At 41.2% G+C, this 16,046-nt stretch overlaps 1 protein-coding gene across 1 annotated transcript in view; it reads left to right on the top strand.

Moving 5' to 3' along the window:
• adam12b (ADAM metallopeptidase domain 12b) overlaps positions 1 to 16,046 on the top strand; it is an 84,789-nt gene that overhangs the window by 62,079 nt on the left and 6,664 nt on the right. The window contains exons 13-21 of the mRNA XM_034100003.2: positions 53 to 142; positions 1,348 to 1,543; positions 1,659 to 1,767; positions 2,244 to 2,442; positions 6,579 to 6,656; positions 9,549 to 9,657; positions 9,972 to 10,110; positions 10,857 to 10,965; positions 14,320 to 14,571. Of these exons, the coding sequence (XP_033955894.2) occupies positions 53 to 142; positions 1,348 to 1,543; positions 1,659 to 1,767; positions 2,244 to 2,442; positions 6,579 to 6,656; positions 9,549 to 9,657; positions 9,972 to 10,110; positions 10,857 to 10,965; positions 14,320 to 14,571 (1,281 nt within the window). The remainder of the gene's footprint in view (positions 1 to 52; positions 143 to 1,347; positions 1,544 to 1,658; positions 1,768 to 2,243; positions 2,443 to 6,578; positions 6,657 to 9,548; positions 9,658 to 9,971; positions 10,111 to 10,856; positions 10,966 to 14,319; positions 14,572 to 16,046) is intronic.

Consider the following 16,046-nt stretch of genomic DNA (forward strand, 5'->3'; position numbering starts at 1 on the left):
AAGATCACGTCCACATGATTTTAAACGTTTTGTTTTCTTCCCCATATCCCAGGAATGTATGAACCCATGCTGCAACGCCACCACGTGCACCCTCAAGGGAGACGCTGTGTGCGCCCATGGACAGTGCTGTGAAGACTGCAGGGTAAGAGTTCTTACTCAGGTCATCTTATGTATTCCCCCTTCTACTTTGGACCCCCTCTTCACATTTAAAAAAACCTTCCTGCCATTCTCATTGCTGTAAAGGTTCTGAAATTGCATTTTCCCTGCTTCTATGAACATTACAAAAAGCAGTACTCTGCAGAGATGAACATTTTTCAATTCAGAACTCAAGCGCCAAGACTCAGAACTTCCTCTTTTAATTCTCTCTTCTAGGTTATTAGGAAACTCATAATAGTGTGCCCTTGTGTATAATTTAATATCTCAGGGCAGTTCATTCCATCTTTGTATATTTTACCTCAAGGCTGATTTCAGTTATGGATAAGTTCTCAAGTTGAAAAGCGGAAAGTTATCCGTGGTTTTTCACTTTGACATGAAATTCTTTTTACCGAGTACTTTAGATGTGTGTGTTCATTGAAAAGGAACATTCGTTTGAGGTTAATTCATTACATTTAGTCTTTTCATTATGTCCTCGAACAAGTCTCCAAATAAGTCCTTCTTTTTGCTTTACATTGAAACACATTTTAAATCATAACAAAGAATACAATATTATGTTCTACTTTACACTATAGCCCCATTTCGTTGGGGATTTCTGCAGATCTATGTATTGCTTATTTCTGCAGATCTATGTATTGCTTATTTTGGACATAAGAGTACCTTTTACATTCATTCTCATAATTGAATTAAACCTCCATGCCCTTTTCTCGTTTTTATGTAACCTGGACAGATCCTTTGTATTAAATGTTCTTCTGCGTTAAACGCACTTTGTTAACTTTAATTGTGGAGGAAATTGTTTCAATACGTTTTTAAAAAAGTGTTTTTTTCACCTCTGTGGCACGAGGAACTTTACATGTAAAGCAAGGGTTAGGGCTAGGGTTAAAATTATAATTTGTCCAATTAGCCTCAACTGTACTTTGTGGAGTGTTTTGTGCTAGCAGGCTAAACAAAAAAGAGGAAGATGTTGCATGTTTTTTACTAACCAATTTGTCCTACCTAAATGGAAATCATCATGAGGTCAAGGAAAAATGTGAAGACAACTGCAGTGCTAACCCAAAGAGAATGGGCCTAGTAAAACCTGATGCTTTAAATATGTCAAAAACACTGAACATTTCACCAAAAGCATTGACTTTAACAGATAGATGGTCATCAATTCTGAAATGGCTCACTGAGCTGTACCGTATGCGTTCACAGCTGAAACAGGCTGGCACCATGTGTCGAGAGTCCAGTAACTCCTGTGACCTGCCAGAGTTCTGTACCGGTGCCAACCCTCACTGTCCAGCCAACGTCTATCTGCATGACGGGCACGCCTGCTACAGCGTTGAAGGCTACTGCTACAACGGCATCTGCCAGACGCATGAGCAGCAATGCATCACCCTGTGGGGGCCAGGTAGATAAATGGCTCCTGATCAGCTGTGTACATCGTCTTTACTGTCATTAGGGACATCTTTCACTTCAATTTAGTCGTTATGTTTAGCATTTTGCTTGTTTGTCTTTGTGCGAAGGAGCCAAACCTGCCCCTGGGATTTGCTTCCAGCGAGTCAACTCTGCAGGAGATCCTTACGGGAATTGTGGGAAGGATTCCAAAGGCTCCTTTGCCAAATGCGATGTGAGGTAAGTTGCTGCAGCTGCACTGATGTGGTAGAGGTACGGAGAAACGACTGTGCAAAACAAAACTGATTAGCTTAAGTGGGATCATTAGAAATCTTCAGTGTGTGGAGGAATCTGACATGTGATCTTCAAACAAAAGTTTACACGGGTGAAAACATTTAATTTGAGGAAGATGGCAGCGAATTACAGTCTATGAAAGTATTCATGAATCATTTCAAGCTATTCTTTTAAGATAATTGTTCCAAAGATCTCGTCCCTTTGGGTGAATTCTGTATTCAAGCGCTTTGTTAATTGATGTAATTGCTTTAACGACCGTAGGACTGAAGCACTGCGGCTCTCTTCAGCAGTCTTTCATCTGTCTCTACATTTACTTCTCCTTGTGTTTGATTGACAGGCCTTCATGCTTTATTGATTAAGCAGTTTAACTATGTGTCTTTAATGTTTTTGCCAACGCATGTGTTTCTGTGTGTTGTATTCAGGGATGCAAAGTGTGGAAAGATTCAGTGTCAAGGAGGAGCCAACCGGCCAGTGATTGGGACAAATGCTGTTTCTATTGAAACAAATATCCCGCTGCAAGAAGGAGGCCGAATTCTGTGTCGAGGAACGCATGTGTATCTGGGCGATGACATGCCTGACCCTGGGCTGGTGCTGGCTGGCACGAAGTGTGGAGACGGCATGGTGAGTGATCAGTTTTATTCTACAGAGACATTCTACCAGTACTAGGCCATTAGTTAAGAGTTTTTCCTTAACAACCCTCCAGTTAGTGCTTTTTTATTGTAAGTAAGGAAGTTGTTGAACATGAGTTCTGGTCTTAATATGCTCAATATGGGCCTAATAAGGCAGTAGTACCACAACAATAGTAATTCTCCCATAATAACACCTAACAAATATGGTCTATTCTCATGTAACAAGACATGAAACTACAAGTGTTCATTGTGTCAAAAAAACTTTAAATGAGTTATTTCTAACTCAGAACATGTTCACTAATAAGCTAGTAGTTTGGCTCTACTATGCATGTTAATTAACAACTAGTTGATGGTGAATATGTGTATCTAAAGTGTTGCCGTCATTTTCTATTCCTGTGTCTCAACTATGCACAAGTGTTTATAAAACTAAATGAAATCATAGGTAGTATATACAACAGTAATGTGCTGTATAAGCTGCTTCTAAAGGTCATGCTTGCTATTCTCTAATTATTCACTACTGTAATTTACAAGTTCTTTCTATAGCTTTAGAACAAGCTGTTCCCTTGTTGTTTATTGCCCAGTAACACAGCATGGAGCTATATTATATGGAGCCCCCTAGCGGACATGGAGAAGAAAAAAAAAATTATTTGAAAAAAAATAATAATAATGTTTTCCGAGATCTCGCAAAACTTTTCATTTAGCTCAATGTACTTCCTGGTCAGTTCGGCTGCTACGGCAACACAGAAACCACAACAATGGCGCTGTTCATCGATTTTACTTTGAGCTTGGCCTTAAATATAAAGATATAACATCAGTGCTTGGCAATAGGCACAGGTTTCACACATAGACTGTATATATAAAGGGTTTCACATAAGTGAAGACACCTCAAGAGAACACTCAGAGCGAGGGGACGGACATGCACGTCCCTCTGAGCTGAGTTATTGACAGATTCAAATGAACAGATTCATGAACATAACGTTGTAAAAATACAAACAACATGACTTTACAATCATAGCAAGATAGACAACAAGCTACAGTCGTTTTTATCAGAACAGTTCGATACGCGCCGTCATCCGAGCGATATCTCGCAAAACATTTATTTTTATTTGTTTTAAAAAAAAACAATTTTCTTCTCCATGTCCCCTAGGGGGCTCCGTAATATTATGTGTCCTCTAGAGCAGTGGTTCCCAAACTTGTTGTGCCCAAGGCACACCAAAGGACAAGTAAAAATCTCAAGGCACACCTATTGTGCAAAATAGCCCTTATAACACGTGTTCTCACTCATATCATGTACAATATCTGTAAATGTGCATAATTATTTACTAATGCCAAATAAAATGTGACAAAGACAACTATATTACTCATGAAATATTTATTAAAGAAATATTTCAGAAATGAATTTGAAACGTTATCAAATTAGGCTTCATCAAAGCAGCAACACACTCATTTAAACCAGACAGGTCACAACATTAAAAATGAGACAAAGGAAATTCAGCACAGAGAACTGTCAATGCAAGGAAGCTGCATTGTCCATGGTCCTGAACTACAAATTATAAATGTAACATTTCAGCAGAGATGGGGTCGTTACTAAAAAAAAGTAATATATTACATATTACTTTAAAAAAGTAAAAAAAGTAATATATTACACTACTTCGTTACTCTACATAAATTAACTCGTTACTTTACTCGTTACTTTACTCGCAGGGCCGGCCCGCACCTCCCTGCAGGCAGATCACGCAGACTGCTAAAGTTTCAAATGTTCTCTTTAGTTCAGTTTCCATTGTCGCATAAGACTGATCCAGATCCTGAATGTTTTCCTATCTGACCATGGCTGTCCTCTGTCTCCTGCTATCTGACCGTGGCTGTCCTCTGTCTCCTGCTATCTGTATATTTTGCGCAGTCTATCTCTGCTCACTCTGTTGCGTCGGCGTGTTCTCCTGCGTGTTGGCCATGTGTTGCACTGGAACCAGACACCGCAAAGACTTCAGCCGAGCACGTACGAACTGCGCATGCGTGAGTGGCAATAACTCTCCTTACCAGCAGGTGGCGGTAGTGTGTATTCGTCATTCAAAACAGGCAACAACCGGAAGACAGAGAAGAAGAACAGACTGTGATATAAACAAACAACAAATAGCGTGTGCGGTAGCTCCACCTTAGCATGTGTTCTTTGCAGGTGCCTGTTGAGGTTTGACGTGGTGTCACAGCAGTGGATAACAGCTTCTGGCCTGGACACAGTTTGCACCTCACCGTCACATTCCTGTCTATTCTTCGGATGAACTCAAAATAATGGGCATACCACCACCCCTCGAGACTTATCGCTGACTCAGCCATGTGTATGCAGCACTGCACGTGGAGATGTGGACGCGCAAGTCGCGCAGATTACGTACATATAAACCTACAAAGTACTGATATAGTAAATTATTTATTTTTTATTTTTGTGTAGTTGTATATTTCAATAATAAGGTATGGTTGTCACAAAATCCCACGGCACACCCGGACTTGCCTCACGGCACACCAGTGTGCCGCGGCACACCGTTTGGGAACCACTGCTCTAGAGACCTCAAAAAGACTGACAACTGTGTGAGCCTAGTGTAGTACTACTGTAGTATTCCTTCGGGTGCTGAGGACTGCAGTTAGGAGGCGAGGCAGAGCCAGAGGGGCTAATAAAGTTAACTCCTGAGGTAATCCACTGATCCGTATATATAGACATCATGCTGAGGGCTGGACAAGACCGTCATGGCAACCAGTTATTTTATTAGGTGTGCCTCCCAACTTTGTGCTGCCCTCAAAATCTCTCTTACCACTGCGTTGAAATCAGGGCTTTCTTTCACCACGAAGGAGGCAGAAAAGGAGTTTGGGCTGGAACACTTGCCTCCTTTATATAATATGCGGCTCATACGGGCATTGTCAACACATTTCTCTGCCGCTTTATCAATAAGTAAATGGATGAACATTACATTTTAAAGCACCTCCCCTTTCCCCTTTTAAACTGTGGGGTTTTCTCTGGAAGTTTTTCCTTGTACGATGTGAGGGTCTAAGGACAGAGGGTGTCGTATTGTCATATTGATATTCTGTACACACTGAGACCACTGAGACAAATGTAACATTTGTGATATTGGGCTATATAAATAAACATTGATTGATTGACCTCTATCGCAAAAGTACATTTTGGTGTCCAGAGATTCAATAATACAAAAGTGCTATTTCTTACAGCATTGTTTACTCGCATCTTTACTTGTCCCTATGGTACTAGTTAAAATGTTCTTCAGCTACATACACATCAAGGCAGTTAACTTACAGAATGATAACTCTGTGTCTGAGGAATCTTCCCCGCCCCAGCCCCTCTGGTACTCCCTGATGGGATTTGTTCCTATCCAGTTGTGCAAGACATTGTCCTTTCTCACTATTTCCTGAAACACAGAAAATATGATGCAAGTTTTGACACTTGGCCCAGGCCCATCCAGCTCTGGAGTTCGCTCATGAACATCCAGCACTCTGCCTGCTATGTTGAAGAACCAATTTTCAGACTGAAACAACAATGTGTTGTCCCAGAGTCCTACAAGTCCTCGCTCTTTTCAGTTATCTCAAGGGGCTTGTCCTTGGAGCTAAAAGACCTTTAGGCTTGCTGTGCAAAATGGCAGTCTGCCATGTTAGCTTGGGTCTGTTGTCTCTGCAACATGTGACTGAGCTCTACACATTAGCATGAAATGTTGCTGGCCTGGGTCTTTGTCATCACGGGCATTTGTTCTTTTCAAAAAGGTTTTCTATTTTCCATGACAATTGGGCCATTAGGGTCACAGCGCATGGCCCACACCACAATTAGAAGAGATGGAATAGCTTGATTACGGAAGTCTTGTTTGTTTTCGGGGAAATCACAGCATATTGTGTTAACGTGCGGCAATTTCACCATTTTTTTAATATTGTTTATAGTTTTTAAAGTATTTTTCCATCTCAATCAGCAACTGTACTCTCCTATTCGGTAGAGAACATGGAGCAGGTATAAATCATGCACCTGCTACTAAACCTTGTGCACATACACGACAGATGTGACCCAAATGTACACACATCTTCTGTATTAAACCTCATTATCTCTCTCACTAAATGCCTGATGATTTCTCCCCTTTACAGGTGTGCCTGAATCGCCAGTGTCAGAATGTCAGTGTCTTCAGTGTGCACGAGTGCTCTGGGAAGTGCAATGGACGTGGGGTGAGTGCAAATGATCTGCTGGTTCAATATTTAGTGTTAAATGATACACTGTAGCATGTTGAACAGCTCTGGGAGGACTCTGTGTGTATTCATTTAGTCACTTCCACCAATTGACTTAAGAGTGTCTTACCGCCCTCTGACTGCATACAGAAGCAGAGCAATGTATTTACACTGCAGCCTGTGAGTTATGTCAGATGCTCCCATTCTGTGCGATCAATTTTCATTGTCCCACTGAGGTTAAATCAATCCCGTTTAACAGCATCATTTATGGTCTATTTAAGATGTTGTCCATCATCTTCCCCCTGCACAGTGAGAGGAAAACAGTGCAGCATTGCAGTAAGAGAACACACTGCTAGTTGTGTTGCAGTGTAAAGAAGATGTTCACCTTTCTCTCTTAGTTTTTCATATCAATAATTCAACAGGGGGTGACTTTATGTTTAGTTTACAGATTCCACAATCCACCAGGGACTAGATTAGCTCACACTTATCTCTGATCGTATATGGCAAAGAGATTATATACACTTGTTTATTCCCCAACTTTGTCTTGTTTCTTACTTTAATGAACAAACATCTCTGTACCAATTTAGTCCGTCAATATAAAAATAAACGTGTTATTCTCAACAACACAGCTGCCAGTTGACGTTCTCACTGCAATAACAAATAATTACATTGAAAATACTTTGCAAGAGAATAAAGTATGGAGAAATGTTTCCCATTAGGAGTGTAGACTTGAGCTGCATGTTCCCCCTGCAGGCATATCTGCCAAATCAATTTGTCTCCCATTTTCTCCAAACACCTCCCACAGTACGAGACCTGACTGGAAACGCAGTGATTATCTGATTTTACTCTGGGAGTTTAAAGAATAATGTTCGCTTGCAGAACAACTCTCTTTACCTCGCCCTGCATGTATTGACTTTTCCAGGTACATTGGTGTCTATACAGTATGTGTTGCTTTTCTATACCTTATATACCCATACACACATCTTCAACACAAATGAGTATACACATGTGAAGTGCAATCTTTCCTGATATGAGAAACTGAGGCTCAGGAAGTGAAGAGCCAGTGTGTACGTCTAATCCAATTGTTGAAGAATGCATACTATTACATCAGACATCGCGAAAGTACTTCTTCAAATGTGCGTACAGTGGAGATGAACCGTCACTGCCCACTTTTTATTAATATGCATCTTAACCTCAACAGGATTTGAAAGATATATGTGCCCACTCTCATTTTACAGTTAGTGTCCTGAGTCTTAATTCAATAGAGACGGATCACTTCCTTGTAGCAACATAAAGAGATTTGCTTTGCAGTTGTCACATTTCTCTTAATACACCAAATAAAAACATCTCTTTAAGCCCCCCCAAGTGCCTCTTAGCCCCGGTGTGAACAAGTGTCCGTCGCCTGGAGGCAGGGAAGGCACTTGACTGCACGCCTGTGTTTAATGTAAATCCCACATCTGCACAACTCCCTCTCTCTTCCCTCCACACATCCCTCTCTCCTCCCTCCACACTGACAGCTGGACTGCTTTACCTCGCCAGGGAATCCTCCTGAATCAAACTTGTGCTCAGGAATCCTGAGGCTTTACGGGATGGACTCTCCCATGCACATGTTTGATCTATTATGACTCTCAGTACACACACACACGCGGAGCCAGTGTCCTCTCATATTAAAAATCCCTTGGACTAACCGAATGAGAGGTTTATGTATGAAAAATAAACCAAATCAGGTTTCATCTTGTTATTTCTGGATGCACCCAAACATCATTTAAATCTGGAGTTTAGCTGGTAGGAATACAAATGCCTCTAATGCGGCTTTCACACCAGCGCTTTTCAGTTTCTAGCTCCGAGCGGGAGCTTTTCTGGTTCAGCTCCGGTTTCCCTTTTCAGCTCCCGCTCTGTGCACACCGCCCACTGGCGCCCCAGAGCTGCCCCTGCTGCGTCATGACGTCACCGTTTACATCGCTGATTTGCTCCCCAACGGCAGCCATTACGGCGCTCACAACAACAACAACAACAACGGGGAACTGCGTCGGGTCGATGATCATGTTGCTTTTAATCACACGAAGCCAGAATAAATTGAATAACGACTTCTCCAACCTTATACTTTGCTCCAGAGTGCCGTGGTTCATTGTTACTGCAGCATTTACCGACCGCTGCAGTATTGGCTGCTCTTCCACGGGAGTTTATTCTCCCGTTAGCTCACACTGCAGCGGCCGCTCTAAAGTATTCACTGTCCGACTCACACAAGCAGCTGATGCATATCCTCAGTTCCCCTTAGCCTAACTGAATGTGTGTCAGTCTGAATTGGCACTGTTTGGTATCACAACGCTGTTATGAAAGTTTCTCTGGTATAAAACGGGTGATGTTAGCATAGCAACCGAAGCTAAACTGACTACTTGCATCCGATAGCTGCTATAATACAAAACAACACGTCTGCCTCTCTCCACAATGATCGATAACAGTGAACGGATGGTCAAAGTAAGGCACAAATAAACAGAATCACACGAAGCCTGGTTAGTGTTGCCTGACTTTATAAAGTGTGTTTATAAGCACTACTGGCAGGCAGGCATAACAGTCGACCCATGTTCAGGGGAGGTGGGTTTAGTTTCCTGCACGCCTCGACGTAAGAGAGACGTAAGCGACGCCACCTCTTAGCTCCGAAGCTCTTGCCTCTGGACCGACAATTTTTTGGAGCTGGAAGTGAACCCGATTAAGGAGCTAAGAGCCGGCGCCGCTGCGGTGTGAACAGGAAAAACCGGCGCTTTTCAGGCTCCAGCTCTGAGCCGTAGCTGAAAAAGCGCTGGTGTGAAAGGGGCATGAGTACTATTTTATGCAGGATAAAGGGAGTATCAATATTTCATGTTATGTATGGTACAACTCCCGTGTTTGCAGGTGTGCAACAACAAGATGAACTGTCACTGTGAAGCACACTGGGCGCCTCCGTTCTGCGACAACGGCGGCTTCGGTGGGAGCATCGACAGCGGCCCGATGAGAGTGGCAGGTAGCGTGCACGACTTCATTTCCATCCTCTCTCATGTAGACGTCTCTTTCTTGTAGAGTCACTTCTAGATGGATAAGTAGTGTAACTTTTCTAGAACATCCTCCATGCAGAAATACATTACATTGTGTTCAGTCTGTACTGTAGCTTTAAATGAGAAGTTAATTGAGTTGAGTGAATTACAGAGAAATGTGATGTACCCACTGTGCTGCTGACCGTGTCCTAATTGTAACAGTCTCTGCCTCATGTCCTGTCATTCTGTGCTGTAGATGTGCGTGTGTGTGTATTAATGTGCGTGTTGTCGTATATGGGGTCAGCTGACAGTGTGGTCATTACTGTGGCAATCCTGGTGACCCTGATCAGCCTGCTGGTCACCACCCTCATCATCTTCATGAAGAGGAAGGCTCTGCTGCGGCTCCTCTTCAACAATAAGAAGAGCACCTTGGAGAAACTCAGGTGACACGTCTCTTCACAAAACATAACAAATTGTGGCTCTGTCAGAAGTTTAGTTCTTATTCCTGCCATCTTGTTTTAATGAGATGTTTCTACCAAGTTGTAATGCAATAAGTCATTGATTTAAATGCACATGTTTTCATCACGTTTGATTGTCAGTGGACTGGCATCAAAAACAAGCAACCATCACTCATCACAATCGAATATGGCTAAACCTGAAGCTCATAGTTTCTTGTTTATTTAAGTGACATGTTAAACTAAACACACGGGGAGAAATAGCCTATATGTTTTAGATTCACCTGAGAACATTCGTATCACAAAAGTACAAATTGAGAGACTCATTCAGACCATCTTGTAAAAAGCATACAATATTCAAATACAACATATTTTAATGAATTGCTGCTCAGTATATTAAAATGCATAATCTCTGCATATTATACATTATAATACACACACCTTAACATTATGTTAAATAGATACATGAACAAGTTGTGTACAAATCAAAAACATAAACAAACACGTCGTTTTTAGATAGACAATACTTGATAAGACTATAAAATAGGCATATGATAATTAAGTATTTCCATTTGAAGACAAGTTTGAGAAAATGTAGGTCAATTAAAGCTCTTAAAAAGAAAGACTAGTAGTAACCAAACCAAATTGCAATACTATACAGTAAGTGCATATCTATTTGGTTAAAAACTAAAAGCTGCAGATCGTTACCTTACGTTCTTGTTTTGTGTGTATAGATCTTTGGAGGCCAGCAGGCCCACCAGCCCCATGAGGACTCAGTCCATGTACAGACCCACCCCAAAGCGCAAGCCTCCACCCAAACCCTGTGCAGCCAACATTTATAAGGTGAGTCACTCCCTGAAATACAGGGCATTAATAATGTGTAATGTCTTTTCATATACACCCATGTGTGTGTCTGTCATGGTCCATTTTATTAGAATTATTTCTTAATCACACTATAACAGGGGTCGGCAACAGGCGGTCCGGATCCGGACCCAGACGCCGACCTATACGGACCCGGACCTATAATCAATACATTAATAGGGGATTTCAATTTTGAAGGGCGATTCTATTTTAACCGCCGCCGACAGGGGGCGAAAGAGACGAATGAGCGATACAGGGAGAGAAGCACAGAAGAAGAGACGAGAGAGCGGCAGAGAGAAGCGGAGAGGAAAGTGAGTGAAGAGAATAATTAGCGATACAGGGAGAGAAGCGGAGAGGAGGGTGAACAGGCGTGTTAGCGGCAGACAGGGAGAGACAAATAATTACACATGGCGCTCTCCAAGAAGAGGAAAGTGGACAGTGAGAGCAGAGCTTTTAACCCGGAGTGGACTCATTCATGTTCATCCTGCCCACTGGGAGCACAGAACCAGTGTCTCATTTGTTCAGAGACCGTGGCGCTCATTAAAAGTGCCAAACCGCCACTATGAGACAAAACACAAAGTGTTTGACCAAACATTCCCTCTCAAGTCAGAACTGAGGTCACACAAAATAAGCAGTCTCAGAGCCATACTGTCATCAATATATGATCAGTCGACCAAGATCAAAATTAAAACTAAATATCGTTCCAGGGCAGGCTAACCGAGGCTAACCAATGAGCACCTGCATGTGTGTATGAGAATGGCCCTGACACAATTTCAGCCCAGATTTAAACTCCTGGCAGGACAAGCTCCAGCTCAATTCTCACACTGAATTTAAAAAAAAGTGAGTGAGGGACTTCTCACTCAAGAGGGAAATAAAGAGAAACTTTAAAACTGTCCAATTGTTATGATGTGTAAAGACTGATATTGTTCTATAATCGTCTGAAACTGTTAAGTCATGATGTGAAACGGTTAACAAAGAAAAAGGGAAACTCAAGCTGCTGCTACACTTTATTTTATTTATCTAAAATTAAGCACTTTAAGATGCACATATTTTCAAAAGCTATTTTATTTATTTTCTCTATTTTATTTTTTAAATGCAGCCCGAGAGGAACATTACACATATCCACAGTATTTACTGTATATCTGTATAGTTCAACGTTAATTTACAATAAATATTGTTGTTTTTTAATTGTACTTTCTTTATTTGATTGGCAGTCAGTTGTTGATTACATGCAGACGTTGATAAAGCTACAGGTCACTTCAATATATATCACACTAATTCATGAAGCAAGTTAGACATTTTGATGTTCCGGACCTTTGCATGGGGACATTTTCTCTAACTGGACCTCGTTGAATTTTTGTTGAATACCCCTGCACTATAAGATCACTTCACTATCATCCATGCCTCGGTTTAAAGTGACAAAAACAAATGCTGGATAATTGATTCAAACTCACTTTATATATCTCCCTCTCTACCTCTCTGAGAAATATTAATTACGCTGCTTTTGTTGACGGGATGCAAAGGAAATGTAATTGAGAGATTGCACTATTTAAGTGAGACTCAGGAGGTTGTTATTTGAGCCCTTTGAATATTTGTTTGTGATAAAAAAAAGATTTTTTATGATTTAGGGGGGAGCAGAGTTGATTGATTTAGGCGGAGGAGGAAAGCAGGCTTTGATTCGTTTGTTGGAAACGATGAGCACAGCCGGAGATTCTCTATTATTAATGTGTGTGTGACACAAACTAAAGCATTTATATTCATGAGTGTTAGTGTGTGTTGCAGTGTGCCGTATCTGTAGCAACAGTGTAAAAAGGTGTAATTATATCCTAACTGAATGCAGAGGGTCGTCCAGTTCATGTTGTGTATTATTCTGTTCACCAGAATGACTTTTTGAAACAGCCTGTCCATCTTTATTATGGTGCCGCTCCAGCCATCCTCTTTTCTACATCTGCATTGTGTGTGTGCATGTGTGAGTGTGTGAGTGATTGTTGTCCAGCTGCCAAATCCTTTCTGGCCATTTTAGGCGTTATTGGTTTTGTTCTGAGCAGAGGGCGAACAGCTGGTCAGGACATGTGGTCAGACTCTGCCTTCAACTATTACAGAGCGTCATCTCTAATAACGCTGTTCCCCAGTTTTATGGCTGATTCTGACATCAGCTCTTTCACACTAACGAGAGTTTTATGTCCGAAGCAGAGTTTTACTTTTAATGGCTGAACTAAACTTTAATAATTCAGGTTAAAGCTTTTGAGTTATCAGTAAACAAGGCAAGCACATTTATTTTTAATGAACATTAAAGGTGTTGTTTTTTGTTTATTCCATCTTATAATCAAAATGAAGTCTATAAGAGGCCAATTTGACTTCTTTAAATGTAGAGATATTTGATCATTTTGAAACTTTTTCCATAACCTACCACAATAGGACAAGTTTAGGTTCTTTTTAAGAGACCTGATCTGAAAAGGGTCCCAAGAACAGTAACAAACAATCTGAATAGACCAGAGGACAACTAGACCAGATCAAAACAGACCACAAAAATGTGACTTTCACAAAAACTGTGCAACCTTACCAAGGTACTTAAAATGATGGCTTGGTGTTCTTTTTGTCCGACCCTAAAGTCTAAGACCGAAAGAAATGTAGTTATTTTACATCATTTAAAGTGAGAAAATCTGAATTCCTTACCTTTGTAACAAGTTGGAAGTACAAGTAATACTCAGAAAAGTTCCTTGACAAAACAAACCAATACTGCACAAGATAATATGTTGGAGGGTACACAATTGTCTGGGAGAAAGTGTTACAAACTCTTATATCAAAAGGCCTTTTTAAATCGTTGACAAAGCAACAACTTTGGTGTAAATATTAAATAAATGATTTCTTCCATATAGAAGCTTTGGTTTCAGGTTGCTCATAATGTGCATTCGGGCTTAGTCTTACAATGTGAGACTTAAATAAACAGAGCACATTATTATTAACACCTATCACAAATGCTTGTATATTTGAGCCTGACCACATAAAGGCAAGGCAAGTTTATTTTTATGGAACATTTCAACACAAGGCAATTCAAAAATGAAAGACATTAAGAGCATTACAAAATATATTCTAAAATGGCATTTAAAAACACTCATTTAAAAGCAAAGATACATGAATAAAAGTTGCAGTGCAGTCTGAGATACACACATCTGAAATGTTTTGGTCTGACTCTCAATCATTGCTAACTTTTTAGCAGAAATAGTTTTCTATCACCTCCCTTTCTTTCTACTTTCTTGTTTAACTTGTCCTTTAGTTATTTCAAGTGTTTCATGCTAAACGAACCCCCCCTATCTTCCTCTCTCCTCTTTCCAGCCGTCTCTCCTGAGTGCGGAGCCTCTCCTCCCCCCCCACAGCTTCCACTCCCACAGCCTGCGCAGACTGCCCCTATACCAGCCGCTGCAAATCAGCCAGCCCATGCCGGTGTCTCTGAGCGTGGGCCATCCCATCCTGCCTCCTCTGCCGGCCTACCACAGGGTGCTGCCCGCCCACACGCCCCTCTCTCCCCCCCGAGTGACACCTTTCCTCAGCCTGCCACGCCAGCAGCCGTCCTGCAGAGCAGACCAGGTTTGTTTCACTCAAGTATTCATATATTCCAAGTCTGTTTAGCTTTAACTTCATCAGAAACTGTCTTGTAATATTTTAATATATCTACTACACGTTTCTGTGTAGACCACAGCTTTACTGGACCATACATAGCCCATCAATTCAAGTACCATTTATCAACCAAAACACAACTTTCTACATTGATTTCCTGTAAATTCTAGGCTACCATTTAATATAATTTAATTTTAATGAAGTGTAAAAATGAACCTACTGGGACTTCAAAATATCTTGACAAAAGTCACAGTGACCATTTAGTCCTCTTCATTCCAAATGTCAAAGTAACTTCTCATTGGAAATATGAATCCTTGGTGGTGCGTTTGAGGACAGCCATCCAAGATATGAGTCAGCTACAAAACAAGCATTGCACTCATAAGTTATATTCATAATAAAACATCTCACTGCTTGCAGTCATTTCACGTGATTTCATGGAACTGTAGATGTTCAAATTTCATTTTTTAGGTCAACCACTCATCATCCACTGCAGGGAGATCATTTTGTCAACAACCCTTTTCAAGGGCAAGGAAACAGTGAGAGATATATGTTGGCAAATCAACAACAACAAAGAAATACGGTTGGTCACAGCTACTTCGGACACACAGATGAAGAATTTTTAAATCAGTCCTTTTCCACAATGCATTACCTCATGAAAGTTATGTAACTTTGACTCTAAATAGGAAACTGTGATGAATGATCTTAGTAAAGCAAAGCCATGAGATTTTCATAGTCAAATGAACCGCAACCAATGGAGTGGAATGGAATATAAGAAACCAATCTTAAAGCTGAGATACTGTAGATTCAAAAATGGTCTGCAGTGATTAAAAGAATATGCTAATTATAGTCAGTGTTGTAAAACTGAGACAGCGACCTGTATGGTCGTGTGTAAATGTTGTAACAAAGCATTGAATGTTAGTATTACTGCATTCCTGCACTGCGGTCCGCTTGCTTGCCCACATTATCGACTGCAACATTCAATCCGTCTCCCCCCGTGACCCACCTCCTGAGTAAGACGCTGCGTTCTGCTTAGCCAGCGGTATTGGATGCGGTGGAGATAGTAAATCCATCTGTCGTCTGGATTTGGTGGTGCATCCAAATCCTGATGCGTTCCTGATGCGTTCCTGTAGCGGCGCAGCGCAGGGAGCTATGCTGGATGTCTGTTCTCTGTGAGACCCAGCAGGGAGCGCAGGGGAATAGACGGATCCCCGCTGCTTTAAAAAAAGATAAAGACACAAGCTTTGTGATGTGACTGTTTCTCCATGTTGGATAAGAAGCGTAAGCTAATCCTAGATGTTAAGGCAAACGCATGAAGGAAGAACTTACAGGGAGACGTACAGAGATCCAGTTATCATACCTCCAAGGTTAGTCATTCAGGTGAGCAGCAGCAGGGGTGGGAAGTAACTAAGTACTTTGATTTACTCTGGAAATTATTACAAGATAAT

The sequence above is a fragment of the Pseudochaenichthys georgianus genome, chromosome 15, assembly GCF_902827115.2.
Source record: "Pseudochaenichthys georgianus chromosome 15, fPseGeo1.2, whole genome shotgun sequence".
NCBI lineage: Eukaryota > Metazoa > Chordata > Actinopteri > Perciformes > Channichthyidae > Pseudochaenichthys > Pseudochaenichthys georgianus.